Source organism: Cebus imitator, unplaced genomic scaffold (genome assembly GCF_001604975.1).
Source record: "Cebus imitator isolate Cc_AM_T3 unplaced genomic scaffold, Cebus_imitator-1.0 Scaffold311, whole genome shotgun sequence".
Lineage (NCBI taxonomy): Eukaryota > Metazoa > Chordata > Mammalia > Primates > Cebidae > Cebus > Cebus imitator.
This window is the reverse complement of record NW_016107626.1, coordinates 3,963,286-3,984,130: the sequence shown is the minus strand read 5'-3', so window position 1 is coordinate 3,984,130 and position 20,845 is coordinate 3,963,286. Positions and strand designations below refer to the sequence as shown.

Genomic DNA, 20,845 nt, shown 5'->3' with positions numbered 1-20,845 from the left:
TCTCAGGTGCCTTGTTTACTTGATCACCCGAGGTAGCTCCCAGGCACTTGCCCTTGGAGCTGAGACAGCCTGCTGTCCTGGGGCCCTCACAAGGTCCCCCATTCCCCAGGCGCTTCATTCCTTTGTCCCACTAGTTGGATTCCTGCCCCATCATGTGGTGCACCCTGTCCACTGTCAGGCTGTCTGCTCCCCTGCTTGAGGCCCTTTGGGCTCCGATGAGATCACAGGATTGATCTCTACTGGCATAGAAAGCTTTTTGTGCAAGTAGAGGGGTTTTGATGTCTGTCTGAGCTGCTATTCTAATCCTTGTTTGGATTAATACTTCACCACTGAATGGAATTACAGCACGAGGGTTATAAATGGAAACCTTGCTGTAACAGCATGGCTGTGTTCTCAGCGTCTCACTCTTCGTGTAACAGTGTGGCTGGTCCTCTTCCCTTGATGCAGGTGTATCCCAGCTTTCTGTATTTTTGTTAATGGCGTCGCCTCCAATGAACTCTGGTCTGGAAGGATAATGGAGTCAGATGTGTAAACCCCGCCCACCAGGCTAAGAGAACCTGTTTTCCCTTCGAAACGATCTTTTTTAAGTTTACAAAAGTTTGCACTTGGATTAATAATGACAACACTGTTCTAAATCTGGCTTTTGTTAATTGATAATGTGAAATTTCTCCTTCAGATTTGAAGTTTCACTAGTGATCAAGTCAAGCCTTTGCTAACTAGAGTTTGTTGGTTGAAGGTAAAAGATTAATGTAATAATAAAACATTTTTCTTTCTGAAATAAAATGTGGTCGCCATCGTAAATGCTGCTGGCAGCCCTCCCTTATGCTCCTCTGAACGTTAAGATTTTGCAAATCCTTTTCTCTATGTGTATTCTATTCAGGAATGCCAGGTGGGCATTTACAGGTTTAAGGGCAGGTCTGCTTTTAGAGACAGGTGACAGCACCCTGTCGTGTCCTTCTCTCACCCAGCGCCTGTGTTCTTTGCAGCCACCAAGGAAGACAGGAGGTCCGAGGAGAGAGCGGCAGCCACGGCAGCCTCCAAGAAAACGGCCCCTCCGGGCTCCGTGCCGGGCAAGCAGCTTGCGCCTAGAAATCTCGTGCCAAAGAAGCCTTTTGCTAATGTGGCAGCGGCCAAACCAGCCATTAAAAAGTCACCCTCAGGCTTCAAGGGCACCATCCCCAAGAGGTCATGGCTGTCAACTACCCCATCAAGTGGTGCTTCCACTGCCAGGCAGGCAGGACCGGCACCCGCAGTGGCAACGGCAGCCTCCAAAAAGTTCCCCGGCTCTGCTGCTCTGGTGGGAGCTGTAAGGAAGCCAGTGGTACCTTCTGTTCCCACCGCCTCGCCTGCCCCGGGACGCCTCGGGGCCATGGGTGCAGCACCGTCGCAGCCAAATTCACAAATTCGGCAAAATATCAGACGCTCGTTAAAAGAGATTTTGTGGAAAAGGTGGGCTGTTCCGCTTGATTTGTTGGCCACTAAAATGGAGGGGCTTTCATTAGCATGTGGTTGCAGCATTGCCTCACGGCTGAAAAGGTTGAATATGCGCAAGTGGCTTATGCAGTTCCTTTTTCTGTTCCGTTCAGAGTCAATGACAGCGACGACTTAATCATGACAGAAAACGAAGTAGGGAAAATCGCCCTCCATATCGAGAAGGAGATGTTCAGCCTGTTTCACGTCACGGACAGTCGCTACAAGAGTAAATACCGAAGCATCATGTTCAACCTGAAGGACCCTAAAAACCAGGTGTGTGCCTGACGACGGGACGTTGCGTTTCCTGTGCTCTTTGCTGGACACGAAAGGGACAAACCAAACTATTGAAACGTTTGTGTCCTTCCCAGGAAAGCTGAGAAGTCTCTCTCTCCTCCGTGACCCTTCTGCCAGCCTGGGTTGGGTTGTATTGGCGTTGAGGGTCTTGGAAGCCCCTTCCCTTCCCTGCCTAGCGGGGGTCCTGTCTGCTCACTGGCTTCCCTCAAGTCCATCTTTGATCACTAAATTGGTCTTCTCTAAACATTGCTGTAAAATTACAAGCCAGTCACTTCACTGGTTCCAAAATCAAGTCCAAATTCTTTATCCCAGTATATGAGGGTGTCCATATTCTGGATTCAGACGGCCTTTTCCACTCTATTTCCTCATGTTCCTCATCAGCAGAGTGAGCCTGAGGGTTTGGGCTGCTTTTGAGCATTTTCAACACTTGGAGCAGGGGCTGCTCACACTCAGGGTGGGGTCACTCCGTCCTCACTGCATTGTGGGGCGGATGGTGCTCATCCTACACAGCGAGGACAGGAACTCCAGTTGGGAGGGACAGGCCACCTGCCTGATGGGCTCCTCTTGCCATGGGCCTTACAGCTTTCTGGTGTTCTCCATGGCCTCCAGACTCTTCCCTGTTTAGAATTTTAGGATATTGAAATCCTCCGACTTTGCATTTCACCATGGAACAGCCCCCAAGCAGAACTGGTTCCTTCCTTCCTTCATCCTTGACACTGTCTTTTTGACCTGTGTCCACGTTGTATACACGATTGTTTTTCTGAGGTGTTGTGTGTTTTGCTTTTTTAGCAGAACCAACGCAGCCCAGGCCGTGAAAACTGCTGTTTAGCCTTTTAGCACCTGTGCTCTCTGGCCCTGCATTTGCTCACAGCAGGGATGGCCCAGGGTGCACTCTCACAAGGTCATTTGGGGAGTTAAGAGAGGTCACACCCTTCAGAGCTCTGCCCAGTGCCACAGCGAGTGGGTCCTGGGGGCCTTTGTCCTGTGCCCACTGAACTCCTGGGCAGCTCTGTTTTCCATAAGCTCTCCGTATTGACAGATACACGAATATTATTTGAGTAAATGAAAAATACTTGTTTACAGGGACTTTTCCATCGTGTTCTGCGGGAGGAAATCTCTTTGGCAAAACTTGTGAGAATGAAGCCTGAAGAACTTGTATCTAAAGAGCTTTCCACGTGGAAAGAGAAGCCGGCGAGACCTGTGAGTGCTGAGCAGGCTGCGGAGGCGCCCAGGACGCGCGTTTCACAGAAACCAGTTCACAGACAGTTTGCATGAGTGATGCTTTCCTCCTTAGAAAACAAGGCTTGAGCTCGGTTTTGTCTTTCTCATTTCAGGTGATGGAGCCCAGGACTAAAGTGCACAGTGAAAGTAAGAAGGTGGCCGCCAGGCAGGAGGTCATCCCCGACATGGAGGACTCTCCGCCAGTGTCGGATTCCGAGGTGAGCGCTTGGGAGTTTCTGTGTTCACCAAGAACAGACCCATTCATCACAAATGTGTTCAGGTATCTGAATGCTTGGGCAGGACACTGAGCTAACAGCAGGTGTGTGCCATTGTGGTATTCCTCAGGCCTTGTATTCTTCCCCCATGCGTCTCAGTCCCATGAGACTGCTTTTCTTGTGGGTTTTTCTTTTTTTGAGACCAAGTCTCGCCTTGTCACCAGGCGCCAGGCTGGAGTGCAGTGGCATGATCTCGGCTCATTGCAACCTCCACCTCCCGGGTTCAAGCAATTCTCCTGCCTCAGCCTCCCGAGTAGCTGGGACTACAGGCGCGTGCCACCACATCCAGCTAAATTTTGTATTTTTTCGTGGAGACCAGGTGTCACCATGTTGGCCAGGATGGTCTTGATCTCTTGACCTCGTGATCCACCCATCTTAGCCTCCCAAAGTGCTGGGATTACAGACGTGAGCCACCGCGCCCAGCCTTCTTGTGTGTTGTTAATTTGGAGCTGAGTTTGGAAAATAGATGACCTCATTTTTTTCCTTTTACTTTTAGGAACAGCAAGAGTCAGCACGTGCTGTCCCTGAGAAGAGCGCAGCGCCCCTCCTCGACGTCTTCAGCAGCATGTTGAAAGACACCACCAGTCAGCACCGCGCACACCTCTTCGATCTCAACTGCAAAATCTGTACAGGTGAGCACAGTTTGGGGGATGGCGCCTTGGAGCTGAGACTTCACTTGATTTTGTTAAAAATCACTGCATCCCGGCCGGGCGCGGTGGCTCAAGCCTGTAATCCCAGCACTTTGGGAGGCCGAGGCGGGTGGATCACGAGGTCAAGAGATCGAGACCATCCTGGCCAACATGGTGAAACCCCGTCTCCACTAAAACTACAAAAAATTAGCTGGGCATGGTGGTGCGTGCCTGTAATCCCAGCTACTCAGGAGGCTGAGGCAGGAGAATTGCCTGAACCCAGGAGGCGGAGGTTGCGGTGAGCCGAGATCGCGCCATTGCACTCCAGCCTGGGTAATAAGAGCGAAACTCCGTCTCAAAAAAAAAAAAAAAAAAAAATCACTGCATCCCTCTCAAAGCAACTGCACCTAAGCCAAGCTTAGACACACAGAAAGGCCGGAACGATTCCCTGCCTTGCCTTCAGTGTTGCTTTTGGCTTTTGGTGAGAAGCACTCGTGGGCCGGCTGGGTTTCTCACGGAGACTTTCCTCACCTTCTTCAGGCCAAGTTCCCTCCGCAGAAGATGAGCCAGCTCCGAAAAAACCAAAATTGTCAGTTCCTGTTAAGAAAGAAGACTTAAAACCCAAGCATGAGAGCCCTGCACCTGACCCTGCTCCTGATTCAGCTGATGAGGTGATACCGGAGGCGCTGCCTGAAGTTGCCCCTGAGCCGGGCCTGGAAAGTGCTTCTCATCCAAACGTGGATAGAACCTATTTCCCTGGGCCTCCAGGAGATGGCCATCCTGAGCCCTCCCCGCTGGAAGACCTGTCCCCCTGCCCAGCCTCCTGTGGGAGCGGAGTAGTCACCACTGTCACAGTGTCCGGCCGGGATCCCAGGACCGCTCCAAGCAGTTCCTGCACAGCCGTGGCCTCCGTAGCGGCCCGCCCAGACAGCACCCACATGGTGGAAACCAGACAAGATGTGCCAAAGCCTGCCTTGACTTCTGTGATGGTGCCCAAGTCCATATTGGCTAAGCCGTCTTCATCCCCTGACCCAAGATATTTGTCAGTTCCTCCATCACCAAATACCAGGTACGTACTCAGGTGTGGTCTGAACAAGCCAAACTTGTTTTTAGATGAACAGAAGGAAAGTCTGGTGATTTAATAGTTGAACCCTGAAATTTCACCCGAAATACAACTTTACTCTTTCATCTTTTAGAAAGCCCCAGTTTTAGGGTGCCCTCTTGTCATTTTGGAAGTAAAGGTCTTAGCAATTTAGATTTAAATTTATACTCATCCAGTTTCTTGCCTATTCATTTTTCTTTAATCAAGATGTCTATATTATTATAATTAATTAATCAGCAAAAGTAAACTGCCAAAATGTAAAACTTGACAAAAGAGTTCACTATTGATTTTAAATATAAAGTCTTTGTACTCTTGAGGCTAGGCACGGTGGCTCACACCTGGAATCCCAGTACTTTGAGGGGCAGAGGTGGGAGATTTGCCTGAGCCCAGGAGTTTGAAACCAGCCTGAGCAACATGGTGAAAAATACAAAAATTTAGCCAGGTGTGGCAGTCACCTGTAGTCCCAGCTACTTGAAAGGCTGAGGTGGGAGGATCGCCGGAGCCCAGGAAGTGGAGCCTTCACCCAGCAGTGCTGCACCACTGCACTCCAGCCTGTGCGACAGAATGAGGTTCCGTCTCAAAGAAAAACCTTTATGCTTTTGAAATTCTCATTGCACGGAGAGACACTGACTTTTATTTTTATGGTTTTGTTTTATAGCACATCAGAATCGCGGTCCCCTCCAGAGGGAGACACAACCCTCTTTTTGTCTCGACTCAGCACCATCTGGAAAGGATTTATCAACATGCAGAGTGTGGCAAAATTTGTCACTAAGGCGTATCCCGTCTCCGGGTGTTTTGACTACCTCAGTGAGGTTAGAAACAAGAAAACATGTGTGTGTGTGTGCGTGCGTGTGCGTGTGCATGTATGTCTTTCATTGGAATTTCTATACTAGAGTCAAACACATGATTTTCTCCCTTAATTCACCGGGTAGGAAAGAAAGAAAAATGTGTGACACCCCTGCAACTGACTGTCTGGATATAGAAGCACCTCCAAATGCAAAGTGGCAATTGCTGTGATGAGTCAGCAGTTGGGACAGGGTCAGAAACGCGAGCCTGCAGTCTAGCATCTCAGTGATGGGTTTCGCCGGGGTGCTGACACAGCCCCAGCGTAGCCAGGTGTTCAGATCCTGCTTCACACACACCTGGCCACATGTGGGGTGGCACATATGACCCTATGGCAGGCCTTTTAGTTTTCAAAATGAACCAAAAAGCAGCACTAGCATTTATGACCTTCATGCAGGGAGTCACCGGGGCTCATGTGCAAATCGCTACTCTTGGTGTATGTACAGAAAAGATAACATAGAAGTGTTGCCCAGCCCTTTCTAAACACAACCTTGTTTGGCAGAAGGCTGGCATCGTACTCCCCTTGGATTTGGTAACTTGTGACCTTGGATTTAATACAGCATTTATTGCAAGTATGACTGTCATCCTTGGAATCGTTGTGGTCTTCTTGAACCTTGGATGGTACAGTGCCTTAAAGTGACTATGTTGATCTTTTTGTGACTGCTACAGTTTGACCAGTTATTTACTCAAAGTCCTTTTTGTTTAGGATTTGCCTGACACAATTCACATTGGTGGGAGGATCGCACCGAAGACAGTTTGGGATTATGTTGGCAAACTCAAGTCTTCTGTGTCTAAGGTATCCGCTTGCAGTATACATTCTATAACCATGGAAGACAGTGTTTAAACACGTCTTTTTTTAACCTCTCATTTTGATGGGTTAACACTTAAAATGTTAGCCTGTAACTCATTAGATATTTCCAGGTGAATGTTAAAAATTAAGTTTTGCAGTGAGCTGAGATCACACCACTGCACTCCAGCCTGGGAGACAGAGCAAGACTGTCTCAAAAAAAAAAAAAATTATATAGTTGTGTTACTGTGTGAAGGTGTTTGAGTAATACAATGGTAGAAGGTTGTTTCTGATTCATTATCATGTATGTGCAGTTAAAGTTTAGTAAGAAATGTAATACTTACCTGGCAGGGGAGATACCAGAATCACGAAGGTGGTTTTCCCAGGGCGAGGCTTATCCATTGCACGTCGGATGTGCTGACCCCTTCGATTTCCCCAGATGCGAGAAACTTGACTGCATAATTTGTGGTAGTGAGGGACTACGTTTGCACTTTCCCCTGAATTATTTTTTAAGAAAAGAAATATATAAGCTTTATTTTCTTATTTTTTTATGATTGAAGGAGCAGAAGGTATCTGTTGCGGGGGTGATCAGGCTCAGGGCACTCAGCCTGGGCTCCTGAACGGTCTTGGTTTTCTGGGACCCCCTGAGATGTAGCTACAGCTGTGCATGTCTGTATGTGGTTTTCTTTCGGGAGGCCCTAGTTTTCGTCATGTTCACGAAAGGTCTAGACCCTGTCGTCTAGTTTAACCCTCTGGAGAGGTCAACAGACAGCCATTGCACATCACACAGCTGGTTCCTCATGACTGGGGCCGTCATGCACGTAGTAAAAGCTGGCTCTGCTCCAGACACTGCCGGGCTCACATGTCACACGAGTTGCCTCACTGATACAGGAACTCTGTGAGATCGTGGCTGAGTAGGAGAGATTTGAAAAGGTGAATTGGGCAAGTGATGCCTGCGTCTGCTTTATGAGTGCCTCCCACTCTGTTCCACTGCAGGAGCTCTGTCTGGTCCGCTTCCACCCTGCCACGGAGGAGGAGGAGGTCGCCTATATCTCTCTGTACTCCTATTTTAGCAGCCGTGGCCGCTTTGGCGTTGTAGCTAATAACAACAGGCACGTCAAGGACCTCTATCTGATCCCGCTGAGCGCCCAGGACCCTGTTCCATCCAAACTCTTGCCCTTTGAGGGACCAGGTAAGCACCGGCTTTCTGGGTGGAGGTGAGGCCTACCTGGCACCTGCACCGCTCCTCCCACTGACATGCCCTGCTGAGTCTTGACCAGCCCAGGGCTCTCCAGGAGCAGCAGTTAAGAGCACAGACAAAGCCATTAGCAATAGAATTCATCTTTTAGGGCATAGGACTGCGGCACAGAAAGAATCCCCTATTTGTAGCATAAATTATCTTAGAAGAGTTTTTTAGAGAGGGAAAGACCCACAGCTTGCAGCTAGCTCATCCTGGCCTCAGATCAGAGAAGCCTCAGTGCCCAAGGGTCCGCTGGAAAGGGAGGTGACATCCCAGCGGTCCTGTTCTTCCCTCTAGATGGACTCAGGAGCCAGCACACACCAGGAAGTGGCTCCGTCACAGGCCACTTCTCTAACAGAGATGGATTTCCAGGAGATCTAAACATAGTGACATAGAAAACTATTTCTAGAAAGAATTACTTTTAATCTGCGGCTCAGATTCTAACAGGTTCGTTCATCTCTGGTAGGCTGCTTTGTGTCTGCACAGTCCTTGGAAGGTACTACATTTAAACAATGATTTGCGAATAGCCTAAATACATCTTACTTGTCAAGGGTTGAGGGTGATTCCAGGGGCCACATGCTCTGGTAGTGACCAGCTCTCTTGTAGCTCCTTCAAAGAGGCTGATGTGACTTCAGTTAGGGATTCATGTCAGAGGCCAACTCAGGTGTCTCTATGGCCATGCGGTCCCCAGAGGATCGATGTTACCTAAACATGGGTATGTGGATCAGTGTCCTTCCTCTAAAGTGCTTTGTCACAAAGGCAGGTGCTGTCTAGACCCTGGGCTTCAGTGCCCTCTGTCCCTGTCACCAGGCTTCCGCCGGTGTTCCTGCCACAGTGTGCAGGGTGTCCCACCCTCAGCCCTTGAGAGCTGGGGTCCTGTAGGGGCCACTCCACATCCTGGGTGGGACTTCTGTCGCCCGAGGCACAGCCCACGTTCCCACTGGAGTCCATTCTTCACACGGCATGGCCTCGGCTTATGCCTGTGTTGTGGAATGGTATGTCCTTAAAGGTATTGGTTGGTATCAGTCATTTCAAGGTTAAATATTTGCTGGCATGGCGCATTAAATTATTTTAGTGCCAGATACATTTTTAAAAGCAAAGTGCTTTAGTGTGTGCCCTCAAATCCTCCTTGGGGTAGAGAGATGCCATCTAACGGGTGGCAGAAAGGACCCGGGTAGAGGCTCTTGGTGACGCTTGTGAAGAGCTCTGGCCAGCTCCCACATGAGCAGGGAGAGGAAAAACCCAGCTCTCCTGGAGGTGAAGACCGAGAAGCTGACCTCCGGTACCTGCGAAGACCCACTGGTCAGTCGCAAGTGCGACGGCGTGCCTGTGGAGTCTGTGAGCGCGGGAGCCTTTCGCTGCAGATACCGCCGCCCCTCAGCACCTCTCTCCGGGGTGGAAAGGGCACTTGTTGTTCATAGATACCAAGCCTCCCCTTTTTAAAACAATTGAAGTCATACTTCATCCTTTCCTGAGCTCCTCTCCCTGCTCCAGCCCCAAACCTGGAGCTGTCAGGTGAGCACGGCGGTAGGAGTGCTGAGTGAGCCCCGGCGCATGCCGGGCACGGGTGCAGCAGGGCCTCGAGGGGATCTCCACTGTGGGCATTGGCAGGGCCCAGGGAGGCCACCCGAGGAGTGGAGCCCCATTTTCCCCAGAGCAGGGGCTGGCTGTGCAGGTGCAGTGCTGGGCAGAGGGAAAGGACAGGTCTCCTGGCACCTCCCGGATGGCACTGGGACAAGGAGGGCTGGGCTGGGGCACTCACCTTGTCTGCTGAGTGCAGTGGCGCCAGTCACCCACACTGTCAGCGACCAGCTCGGGGGGGGGACGTGACACTTGCCCACCAAGGCACTCACTGAGGCCGTGACATTGCCTCACAGGGACACACAAAGGCCCTGGGGACTGTGACCCACGATAAAGAGCAGAGACACCTGGGTAAAGTAACACAGGATGAGGGGTTCTAGAAAAGTAGCAGGGAATGAAACTTTTCCATACACTGCAGCAATGTTTTAACTTAAGACCAGTATAATTTTATATTCTCCTAACGCCCCTGTTGACATGAATATGTGTACATGAAATCTCACACACTTCCATGGCGACTAAACAGCCTTGACCCTGGGCCAGGCCACTGGCTACTTGGCCTGCTTCACATGTTGATTACTTGACTTGGCATTTTCTAGATATAAATATGTACATGTATGTCCTGGCTTTGTGGCGTGTGTGTGTGTGTGCGCGCGCGCGGTGTGTGTAAGGTTAAGTGCTGGCACGTTCCCTCTGTCTCAGCCTCTGCCCAGAAGCCTTTGGACAGCACAGGCCACACCTAAGGGCGCTGGTGGTGATTCCACAGAGCCATGGTTGGGGTGAGCTGTGCTGCATGGCCTGGAGTCACGCCCCGGAAGTGGTGGGCGAGGGCCTGAGGGCCCAGCTCCGTTCCAGACCTTGCTGTCCTCGCCAGGGCTGTCAGCCTCAATTCTCCGTGCCGCGTGCGGCGCGTGCAGTGCAGGCCTGAAGGAGACCTGGCACTCCAGCCCTGAGTTGCGCATCCGCGTCGGGGCACTGACGTAGGAGCAGACGGAGTCCATCCCCTGGGGGTGTTAAGGAGAAAGTCCCATTGGGTGTAAAGATTCATGCAGAAGAGTGACCAACTTATCTGTGTGCCTCAGTTTATACCACGCAATTGCAGGTGTCCCTGCCTCCCAAACATGGGGGTCCGGTGGGTTTTAACAGCACGGTGTCCAGTCCCAGCCCCTCAGTGCTTCCTGTTCACACTGAAGCAAGTGAAGACCTCCAGGTGCCCAGCTGTGCCCTCGGGGAAACCAAGTCACCCACTTGGCCAGCAGTTGGCCATGTCAGGCAGGCAGTGAGAGTGGAGCTGCCCCCGCAGCATCCTCAGGAGCCATGCAGTTCACAGCAGTAGCTGGATCTACCTGAGGACATTTGTCCTTGCATATCTTCGTGATTTGCCCCCAAAACACTGGGTTGTCTTACTTTGCCCCTCAGTGGCACCCTCTGTAACTCAGCATCCCTGGGGAGGCAGCTGGGAGGTCTGGGTGTGCTGGTCCAGGCGGCCTTCTCCACCGAGGTGTTCTCCCCACTCTACCAGCAGGGCCCCCCGTGGGGACTGGGGTCGCAGTCTCGGCCTGTCTTGGGGCCTTCTTCACGGAAAGGAGATGAGTTGGGTAGGAAGCTCATCACGTAGGGTTCTGTGTGAGGCCCTCACAGGACTGGACCGCAGCCAAGGATGCCTGCCTGTTAACCATGCCCAACCCCTATCATTTCCACGTGAAGCCACAGGCCTCAGAGCCTTGGTCTGAAACGCCTGTTGAGTAACCGTGGTCCATAAACACAGGTGCACAGTCTGCGTCCTCCCCGAGTCCAGGGCAGGAGGAAACGCCGCCCTCTGTAGCTGCTCTAGTGGAAAGGGCTCTTTTCTCTGAGATTTTTATACACTAGAAAGCTCTTCTGGGAAGAATGTTCGAATCCATAGTGCCTTTCTGTATTCACTTTTAACTGCTTTTTAAACTAGCTGAGAAATTCTGACTTGAAATATTGTCAGGTAAGCATTTCTTCAGTTTTCGTGTGTGTATGTAATAGTAGTTTCATGGAAATTGTAATCAGAGTCAAATACAGTATTGAATCAAATGTACTGCCTTCTCCTCCTAAATCAATAAAAAGATTTCGTGGAAACTGGTCCTTGTTTGTTTGAATTGGAGCCATTTGGTGGCTCTTGGTCACCTATCCTAGGCCCCCCTTTGCTCTTCGTAAGCCAGCGCAGTGCAGGCTGGTGCTGCCCTGGGGCCCTTCTCGGCACCCGCGCGCCTGGAAGAAGATGGACACCGCTCTCCCCCTCCCTGAAACGTGCTGGACCCAGTGGCTTTGTGCAGGCCTAGGGATTCCCAGTTGGAAGATGGGGCTCTGTGTGTGTGTGAGTGGGTGTGTGTGGTGGGTTGGGGGAAGTAGGCGTCTTCCCACCTGATTTGCCGAGTCTTTCTACCCAAGTCATAATTCACAACCCTTGTTGATTAACTTCAGTTTCTGTTCCAGCAGGTGTGAACATTTTGTTTCGACAGATGCAGACCAGTAAGAGAGTTTTCATTTGAAATAACTGATGGTAGGATGTGCTCCAGGCCTCACTGTGATAGCTTTGGGGTTGGGAGGAGTCAGATTTCGGGTGGTTCATTTAGTAAGATGGAGCGTCTTCCTGCAGCCTCAGGGTCAGTAGTGAGGGGCTGCCTCCTGCACCCTGAGAAGCAGGTGGTCCCCTTCACCAGCTGCCTTGTCTCCCAGCCCCTGTTGCCAACACACCTGGACACAGCTCCTGGCTCAGTCTTGGCACACTCAGCTCTGCAGATGCCCCCTTCGTCCTGTGTCTAGAGCTCTTTTCCTGCGCATGTGGTCGGTTTCTGACCACAGGGTCTGTCGAGACTCCTCCATGAATGTGCAAAGGACACAGCCATGGCGCTGAAAAGGCCTGTTTGCTGCACATGATACACCCTGAAGAAAACCATCTACCCTCTGGCCTTTGAGAGGGTGTTGGGGGGACGTCCACACCCCTGTTCCAAGCCTGCTCAGCACCCTTCAGTGGAAGTGCAGGGCACGTTTAGCCACAGCTGGTGTCTCCGGGTCCTGGCCCCTGGTTGCTCATGGCCGCCTGCTTTATGAACTGAGGACCCTCAGCAGCCCTCAGGAGGGAGGTGGGTAAGTAAGCCTGCTGTGCCCTGTGCTGCCCGCCGCCTGGCTGGTGCCAGCTTCACGCAGGCCTCAGTCTCTGCACCTTCCCAGGGCGCACTCCCTCCCAGGGCTCACACACACCACGGGGTGGCTGCTGAGGGGCGAGCCTGGGCACAGCTCTGGGCAGCCTCTAATGCCCCCTCCCCAGGTGGGGGCTCTGTGACCTTTTGACCTTCCTGGTCTAGACGGGCCAGGCACTCTTGTGCACACCCTCTCCTCCCAGGGAAGATGGCTCCCAAGGTCCAGGCCAGGCGAACAGCACTGCTCCTTTCACGAAGAGTCATTTCCAAGGTGCCGGTCACATTTTACATAGCCATGCAACCATAATAACAAAAATGAGTTGGGTGACAAGATTTGACTGTTGCACAGTGGGTGTGCATTTGGGGACAGCCCAATTTAAATCGTAAGTCTCAGGGGATTCAGAACGTACGCCCATCTGACTGCAGCTTTATCCAGTCGCCAGTGTCTGCAGACGAGAGCACCTACACGTGCCAGCCATGCGCTGGCCGCCAGTCTCCAGAGGGCTGCTGTGTCCAAGACTAAAGAATCTTGCCAGCGCTGGGATATACTAAATTTTTTTTCGTTAACAAGCAAATTAGCCATTAAAAGTTTGCGTTGGAGTGGCACACCACGAGACAGAGGCACGTAACAGTGACTTTGTACAGCGCACCACCACCCTGACCGAGCTTGCGTAGCTGAGCATCTCCCTTGGGTAGCATGGCCCCTCTGTGTCAACGAGCCAGCACTGGGCTCCCCCAGGCGACTTCCCCACACCGAGGCCCCACAAGCCCCACTGTCCAGGGCCCCTCCTGAGGCCTAGCCCACGGCTGTGTCTGTTCTAGTGTCCAGTTCTGTGGGAAAGAGCCTGGCTTACAGGGCCCGGCCTACAGGAGCTCAGCCTGAGCCTCAGGGCCCCTCCCACTTGGGCGTGGTGGGCTCTGCAGACATGTGGTCCGGGAAAGCCATAATAGCCAATTTCACAATCGACCATACCCAAAAAGCAGATTTCAGTAAGCGATGTAATAGCTTATTCAGTAAATAAATTGCTGTTGTGGTGAGAGCAGCACTATTTTAAGCTAACCTGTGTTGAACTCATATTCATCAGAATGAACTTGACAAGCTGCCCTTCACATTTGCTGAGCAGCAGAGCCCAGGTGCACCCCTCGGTGTGGCCCACCTGGCTTTCCTGCTTCCCTCCTGTGCCCACCCATCCCTTTCACTGGCACCCTGCTACCATCCGGGGGACAGAGCAGAGGTGGAGTTGAGGTGCTGGGATACCTCACCCTTCCTGACAGCCTGTGAGGGAACAGACCCTTTGGCCCTCTCTCCAGGAGGGAGGGAGCAACATGCTGTCAGCCCCCATGGGGCAGGCTGGTCCCAACTCAGTCTGGCAGGCCTGGTGTTCCTTAAGGGCAAGGCAGACACCCGCCTACCCTCCATGCTCAACCTGTCCATCAACTCCTTGGTGGGATTTGGGGAGATCAACAACAAAGGTATTTAGAGCTACATAATGGTGCCTATCCAGACGGCTGGCTACCTGAAGTGACCTGTGCTGATCTTTAATATCACCGGAAGCACGGGAAATCGCACTGGTTCTCTTTGGAAGGGGAGAAAAGGCTGTCGTGTGAGCACCTTTTTTATACCGCAGTAAGGTTAGATTGTACACCGAGCTTCTGCGGTTTAGTTTCAAACACGATGCTGCTGAGACCTTCCCCGTATGCCACAGTGAGGTTAGATTGTCTGTATAACGAGTTTCTGCGGTTTAGTTTCAAACACGTTGATGCTGCTGAGACCTTCCCCATGCGAATCGCCTTCCCTGAGCTCCTATGTTGTGACTTGGGTTTTTTCTTTGTTCCCCTTTGGCACTCCTGATTTATTGTGAGTATGGGGAGGGTCGTGACTGGAATGTTCGTGCCCCTGATCCACGCTCCCACAACTTAGAGTGTTTGGAATAGTCCTCTTTTAAGAATTGTTTTTAATGAATACCGTGCCCCAACACCCCTGGTGTGCGTCGCCTGCCTGACCTGCTCTTTGCCACCTGTTTGCCGAGTGTCTCGGTGCTTCCATGATCACAGTGTCCTGTGTTTACAAAGGCGTGAGCCTTAGGCAGTCTTTGATATGTTCATGCTCACTGAATTTCTTTATAATCATAAAACATGTATTTATTTTTAGTTACTATTTTCCCCTAGGCAGTCTTGCCCAGGCTGGAACAGAGTGGTAGTCTCGGCTCACTGCAGCCTCCGCCTCCTGGGTTCAAGCAATTCTGCCTCGGCCTCCCGAGTAGCTGGGATTACAGGCACATACCACCACATCTGGATAATTTTTGTATTCTTAGTAGAGACAGGGTTTCACTATGTTGGCCAGGCTGGTCTAAAACTCTTGACCTCGTGATCCACCCGCCTCAGCCTTCCAAAGTGCTGGGATTACAGGTGTGAGCCACTGCGCCTGGCCCAAAACATTTATTTTAGCCATGTCGTTCAACATCCTTTTTTCTGTCTAGCTGTAATTATGCCACCAGAGACTAATGGATGACCTCATGGCTTGTGCTTTATTGATCATTATGACTTTATTGATAATTCTGAATTGAGTTGAATTGGTACCTAATCAAACATTTAATATTACTATATTTAGTGTAATTATGTGTTGCAGCTCCTAAGTTAAAGACAAAAAAGGGGGCTGGGCGCAGTGGCTCATGCCTATAATCCTAGCACTTTGGGAGGCTGAGGTAAGTGGATCACCTGAGGTCAGCAGTTCGAGACCAGCCTGGCCAACATGGTGAAAACCTGTCTCTACTAAAAATACAAAAATTAGCCAGGCATGGCAGCGTGTGCCTGTAATCCCAGCTACTCAGGAGGCTGAGGCGGGAGAATCCCGGAGAACCCGGGAGAGTGAGGATGCAGCAAGCCGAGGTTGCGCCATTGCACTCCAGCCTGGATGACAGAGTGAGACTCCATCTCAAAACATGCACATGCAAAGGGCTGTTACCTTCCCGGTAGTAGCCAGAGGGGAAGAGGAGCATAGCTGAGCTGTTGGTTGAGGGCACCTGGGACAGCGCCCTCTCCATCCCCACAGGCTTATCCCACGGCCTCCCTCCCCTCCACACTACTGCTCTGGCATTACAGAGAATTTCTTTAAAATATGTAACCAATTCCGACAACTGGGATGAACTTCCTTGTGGATCGGGTCTTCGGTTCCGTGGTTGGTTCACATGGCTCCTGGGAGGACTGGGTCGGGGCATTCTCGGACAGAATGATCCAGGCTTTTGTAGCTGTCGTGACACTTGACTTTATTTTGCTACAGAATGGCTTATTTCTACCTATTAAACAGTCCCCATGAAAGCCCTTAAGAAAATTCACCTCTGAAGGATGAAAGCTGGATTTAGATTCTAAAATTTGCACAAATATTTTGTTTTTCAGGTCTTGAGTCACCACGTCCGAATATAATTCTTGGGTTAGTAATCTGCCAAAAAATAAAACGTCCTGCAAACACTGGAGAGTTAGACAAGATGGATGAAAAGCGGACCCGACTTCAGCAAGAGGAAGTGGACGTTCCAGCCTATCCGAAAGTAACCACGGCCCCGCAGTCGGACAGAAAGCCCTCCAAGTATCAGCTGTACGCTGCAGACGCGGCTGTCAGCACCACACCCCCCGGGTCCCCTCCGCCGCCACCCCCACTTCCAGAACCTCCGGTGCTAAAAGTGCTGTCATCCCTCAAGCCCGCAGCCACCAGCCCGGTCACAGCAGTCACGACAGCAGCAGCAGCAACCACGGCCGCTTCCTCCGCCGCTTCGTCTGCTTCAAAAACAGCGTCACCGCTGGAGCACATCCTGCAGACTCTCTTTGGAAAAAAGAAGTCATTTGACCCCTCTGCCAGAGAGCCTGCTGGGTCCACTGCAGGCCTCCACCAGGACCCCAAAACCACAGCAGAGGATGGGGTGCTGGCTCCTCCACTCTTAGATCCGATCGTCCAGCAGTTCGGTCAGTTCTCAAAAGAGAAAGCTCCAGAGGAAGAGGAGGACGACAGGCCCTACGACCCTGAGGAGGAGTACGACCCAGAGAGAGCCTTTGACACCCAGCCTGTGGAGCGAGGGCGGCGCCACGAGGGGGAAAGGGCTCCCGAAGCCGCCACAGCCGAGCGGGAAGAGGTGGCCTACGACCCCGAGGATGAGACCATCTTGGAAGAAGCGAAAGTGACTGTTGATGACTTGCCCAACAGGATGTGTGTGGACGTGAGAAGGAGCTCCACGGAGAGGCCTGCTGAGCAGGTGGCCGGGGCTGCCACGCCCTCCTTGGTGGAGCTGGAGGAGCTGGTAGAAGCTCTGAGCCAGCAGATGGCCGCCGTCGGGGTCTCCATGGCCCACTTCTCGGTGTCGGACGCCTTGATGTCACCACCACCAAAGTCGTCCTTGCCCAAGGCGGAGCTGTTCCAGCAAGAGCAGCAGCCCGCAGAGAAGCCCACCTCGCTGCCCCCTGCCAGCCAGGCAGCGAACCAGAGAGATCCCCGGCAGGCGAGGCGCCTGGCCGCTGAGAGTGGTGAGGGGGAGGGGGACCCTCTCTCTAGGCTCTCGGCATGGGGCACCCAGGGCACCCTGCCCACCAGAGATGCTTCCAAGGGCGCCCTTGTGGGCCAGGCGCTCACGCCAGTCCCAGAGGAAAAGGAGCTGGCCTCTTCCCCCTGGGCTTCGGGCGAAAAGCCCCTAGCAGGGCCTGAGCAGGACGGCTGGAAGGCAGAGCCTGGGGAAGGCGCCCGCCCTGCCATGGCTGGAGACAGCTCTGCCCGGCCTGCCCGGAGGGTCCTGCTGCCCACACCACCCTGCGGCGCCCTGCAGCCTGGCTTCCCCCTGCAGCATGATGGCGAGAGGGACCCTTTCTCCAGCCCGGGATTCACGGTGCAGGACAAGGCTCTCGGCCCCGGCCAATATGAGGACCCAAGAAATCTCCACTCTGGTGGAAGGAGCGGCAGCCCTGCAGGTGAAGCAGAGGGGGACAGAGAGCCACAGGCCAGATCCGGCGAGGGTACCGCCCCGCTCCCTCTGCCAGGACAGAAAGTGGGGTGCTCTCAGCCCCAGTTCCAGGGTCAGCGTGAACCTGGACCGCACGCTTTGGGGATGTCAGGGCTTCATGGCCCCAATTTCCCAGGACCAAGGGGGCCAGCCCCTCCGTTTCCGGAAGAGAATATTGCTTCTAACGATGGGGCACGAGGGCCTCCGCCAGCCAGATTTGGAGCCCAGAAGGGGCCCATCCCTTCCTTATTCTTGGGGCAACATGGGCCACCTCCTTACGGGGACGGCAGAGGCCCCTCACCCTCTTACCTTGGTGGACCACGGGGAGTGGCACCGTCCCAGTTTGAAGAACGCAAGGATCCCCATGGGGAGAAGAGGGAGTTCCAGGACACCCCATATAACGAGGTGACTGGCGCCCCCGCCCAGTTTGAAGGGACAGAGCAAGCCCCGTTCCTGGGGAGCAGAGGTGGCCCGCCTTTCCAGTTCGGAGGCCAGAGAAGGCCGCTGCTGTCTCAGCTGAAAGGACCCCGAGGCGGCCCCCCTCCCTCTCAGTTTGGAGGTCAGAGAGGACCACCCCCTGGCCATTTTGTGGGCCCAAGAGGGCCCCATCCTAGTCAGTTTGAAACTGCCCGGGGCCCTCATCCCAGCCAGTTTGAAGGACCCAGAGGCCAAGCACCCAACTTGATGCCAGGCCCCAGGGGCATCCAGCCTCAGCAGTTTGAAGACCAGAGGGTCCATTCCCCACCCAGATTCACAAACCAGAGGGCGCCGGCACCCATGCAGTTTGGTGGACCACGGGGCTCTGCACCCTTTCCTGAGAAGAATGAGCAGACCCCTTCGCGATTTCACTTCCCGGGCCAGGCCCCGCAGGTGCAGGTGATGAAGCCCGGGCCCAGGCCCCTGCTGGAGCTTCCCAGCCACCCCCCGCAGCACCGTAAGGACCGGTGGGAGGAGGCCGGCGCGCCCCCCGCCCTCTCTTCCAGTGCGCCCGGACAGGGCCCCGAGGCTGACGGACAGTGGGCACCGCCCGACTTCCGAGAGGGCAAAGGTCACGAGTACAGAAACCAGACTTTTGAAGGGAGGCAGAGAGAGCGGTTTGACGCAGGGCCCAAAGAGAAGCCGCTGGAGGACCCCGACGGCCAGGGCCGGGCCGGCGAGGACAGGCGGAGAGAGCGCGAGCGCGGCCGAAACTGGAGCCGAGAGCGGGACTGGGAGAGACACCGGGACAAAGACTCCGGCCGGGACTGGGACAGACACAGGGAGCGGAGCGCCAACCGCGACCGAGAGCGCGAGGCCGACCGGGGAAAGGAGTGGGACCGCAGCCGGGAGCGCAGCAGGAACCGGGAGCGCGAGCGGAGGCGCGATCGGGACCGGTCCCGGAGCCGAGAGCGAGAGCGGGACCGAGACAGAGACCGGGCCCGGGACCGGGAGCGCGGCCGCGACCGCAAGGACCGGAGCAAGAGCAAGGAGAGCGCGCGGGACGCGAAGCCCGAGGCCTCCAGGGTCTCGGAGGCGGGCACCGCCTCGCAGACCTAGAGGCTGCGCGGCCGGCCAGACCCTTTTAAAAGCCAGTCTCATAAAATGCGTCGAACAAATAGCTTTTGAAATAGCCACGATCTTAGATTCAGGATAGAATACTCTGGACTTGAAAATTACTGTAATTTTGTGTAAATGGTTTCTTACAAGATTTCACATCTTTACAATTCTGATGCTTTTTTTAAAAAAAAAAACCTAAACTGTGATATTTCCATTCAAAATTAAAGAAATGGAAAATTGTCTACAAAAGCATATTGCTTTTTCAGATCAGAAAGTGATCTTTTCCAGTAACTCGACTACTGTAAATTTTGGGGGAACTTCACTGGACCCTAGAGCCATACCTTTCCTGACATCTCATCTGTCTGTGTTTCCAAAAGCCGTTTTTACAGGTCTAGCGTCTGTCCGGGCAGCCGGTTTGGGTGGGAGCTGCAGGCTTCCGCGCGGAGGCAGGAGAAGGGTTAGCTGCCTGTATCTGGAGTGTTGACAAACACAAACCTTACAAATGCATCTTTCATCATAAAATCTGCATTACAATTTTCAACTGGGAAACAAAAACACATCTTAGTGTGCTCAGCTTTTGTATATCACCTTATCCATTTTTCAAAAACATGATTTAAAGCAACATCTGTCCTGGTATAAATTGTTGCATTTTAAATAACAATTTGTTGAAAAATGTTTAAGTTTTATCACCCTAAAAAAAAAGGTAACAAACCAATTAAATGTACTTTGGGGGCGGGGAGGAGTCCTTGATTTGAATAATCAGGAAGTTTTGTTCATCCAGTTTCAAATGAGCAGTTCTTCCTGTATCCCGGGAAAAGTACACTCAGCTCCAAACTGGTTATTTATCAGAGGATACATTTAAAAATTTGTCCTTGAAAGTGGAACAATACTTGTATAAAGTCTGAGATGGGAAACAGTGGTCATTAGTTCAAGAACTGCCATTGAGCTAGGGAGCTGTTCACTGTGAAACGGTCTCTTGCTTGTCAAGTATTTTTCGAGTACTTCTGAAGTGTGAAATAGAAAACATATGGCTAACTTATTTGTACAAATACACTTTGATAGTTTTTTATATTTTCATAAACTTACTTTTACAGATATGAAATTAAAGAACCTCACTTGTTCTTTGGAGTCTGTTATTCCATTGTACGTCACTACAGATATTTCACTTTATAGCGCAGATTTTTTAAGTTAAGAAAACATGGAGAATGTATCAGCTTGAGATGTTTGGTGTTAAAGCCACGTGTCCGTAGGTTAAATTACATTAAAGTAGGTGTCACGTTCCAACATCTAATATGATGCGAAGGGTTTTTTGTTTTTTTGTTTAACATATAAAGCAAATTTTTCTAATTTAAACACACAAATGTAAAAATCAAGTGTTTCTTTAGGTTTACTCGATAGAGATTTCTGTAAATTGTATTTTATATTGCAGAGGCTTATATCACTGTACATGAGAACATGCAGCTTCACAGGTGTGTTACTTGCAGTAGAATAAACAGCCACAGGCAGTTCCTGTCTCGGGTCTTCATCAGCCTTTTTCTAACACAGAAGTCTGGGGTCGTGCGTGGACACCTTGGCCACCCAGCTTCTTGCTGCTGGCTTGCCTGGGCGTGAGCAGGAGTGCCCTTTGGACCCCTCCCTGAACTCAGGCTGAGCCCCAGATGAGACTGGGTCCCCACGTCCTTCCGTCACAGGGCAGATGTCTCGCCGCCTGTTGG

The 20,845-nt window shown here is 52.2% G+C and overlaps 1 protein-coding gene, 1 long non-coding RNA gene and 1 other non-coding gene across 9 annotated transcripts in view; 2 read left to right on the top strand and 1 right to left on the bottom strand.

The window, feature by feature from the left end:
* The window catches only part of DIDO1 (death inducer-obliterator 1), a 60,051-nt gene extending 39,418 nt beyond the window's left edge, over window positions 1-20,633 (top strand). For 6 of the 7 annotated variants that reach the window (XM_037729579.1, XM_017503504.2, XM_017503503.2 and 3 more), the window contains 10 exons: window positions 987-1,449; window positions 1,587-1,746; window positions 2,851-2,967; window positions 3,102-3,206; window positions 3,760-3,895; window positions 4,433-4,961; window positions 5,653-5,806; window positions 6,544-6,633; window positions 7,621-7,816; window positions 16,009-20,633. In XM_037729579.1, coding sequence (XP_037585507.1) covers window positions 987-1,449; window positions 1,587-1,746; window positions 2,851-2,967; window positions 3,102-3,206; window positions 3,760-3,895; window positions 4,433-4,961; window positions 5,653-5,806; window positions 6,544-6,633; window positions 7,621-7,816; window positions 16,009-19,130 — 5,072 coding nt within the window. In that variant the 3' untranslated portion in view covers window positions 19,131-20,633. The remainder of the gene's footprint in view (window positions 1-986; window positions 1,450-1,586; window positions 1,747-2,850; window positions 2,968-3,101; window positions 3,207-3,759; window positions 3,896-4,432; window positions 4,962-5,652; window positions 5,807-6,543; window positions 6,634-7,620; window positions 7,817-16,008) is intronic. The other variant, XM_037729580.1, reaches the window with a different exon arrangement.
* Window positions 2,606-7,101, bottom strand: LOC108285970. The gene is made up of 3 exons (XR_001817763.2): window positions 6,985-7,101; window positions 4,242-4,246; window positions 2,606-2,616 (listed from the first exon to the last, which is right to left on the bottom strand). It is a non-coding gene; the product is annotated as an uncharacterized LOC108285970 (long non-coding RNA).
* LOC119467622 lies at window positions 6,961-7,124 on the top strand. The gene has a single exon (XR_005196165.1). It is a non-coding gene; the product is annotated as a U1 spliceosomal RNA (small nuclear RNA).
* Window positions 20,634-20,845: the final 212 nt, after the last annotated feature.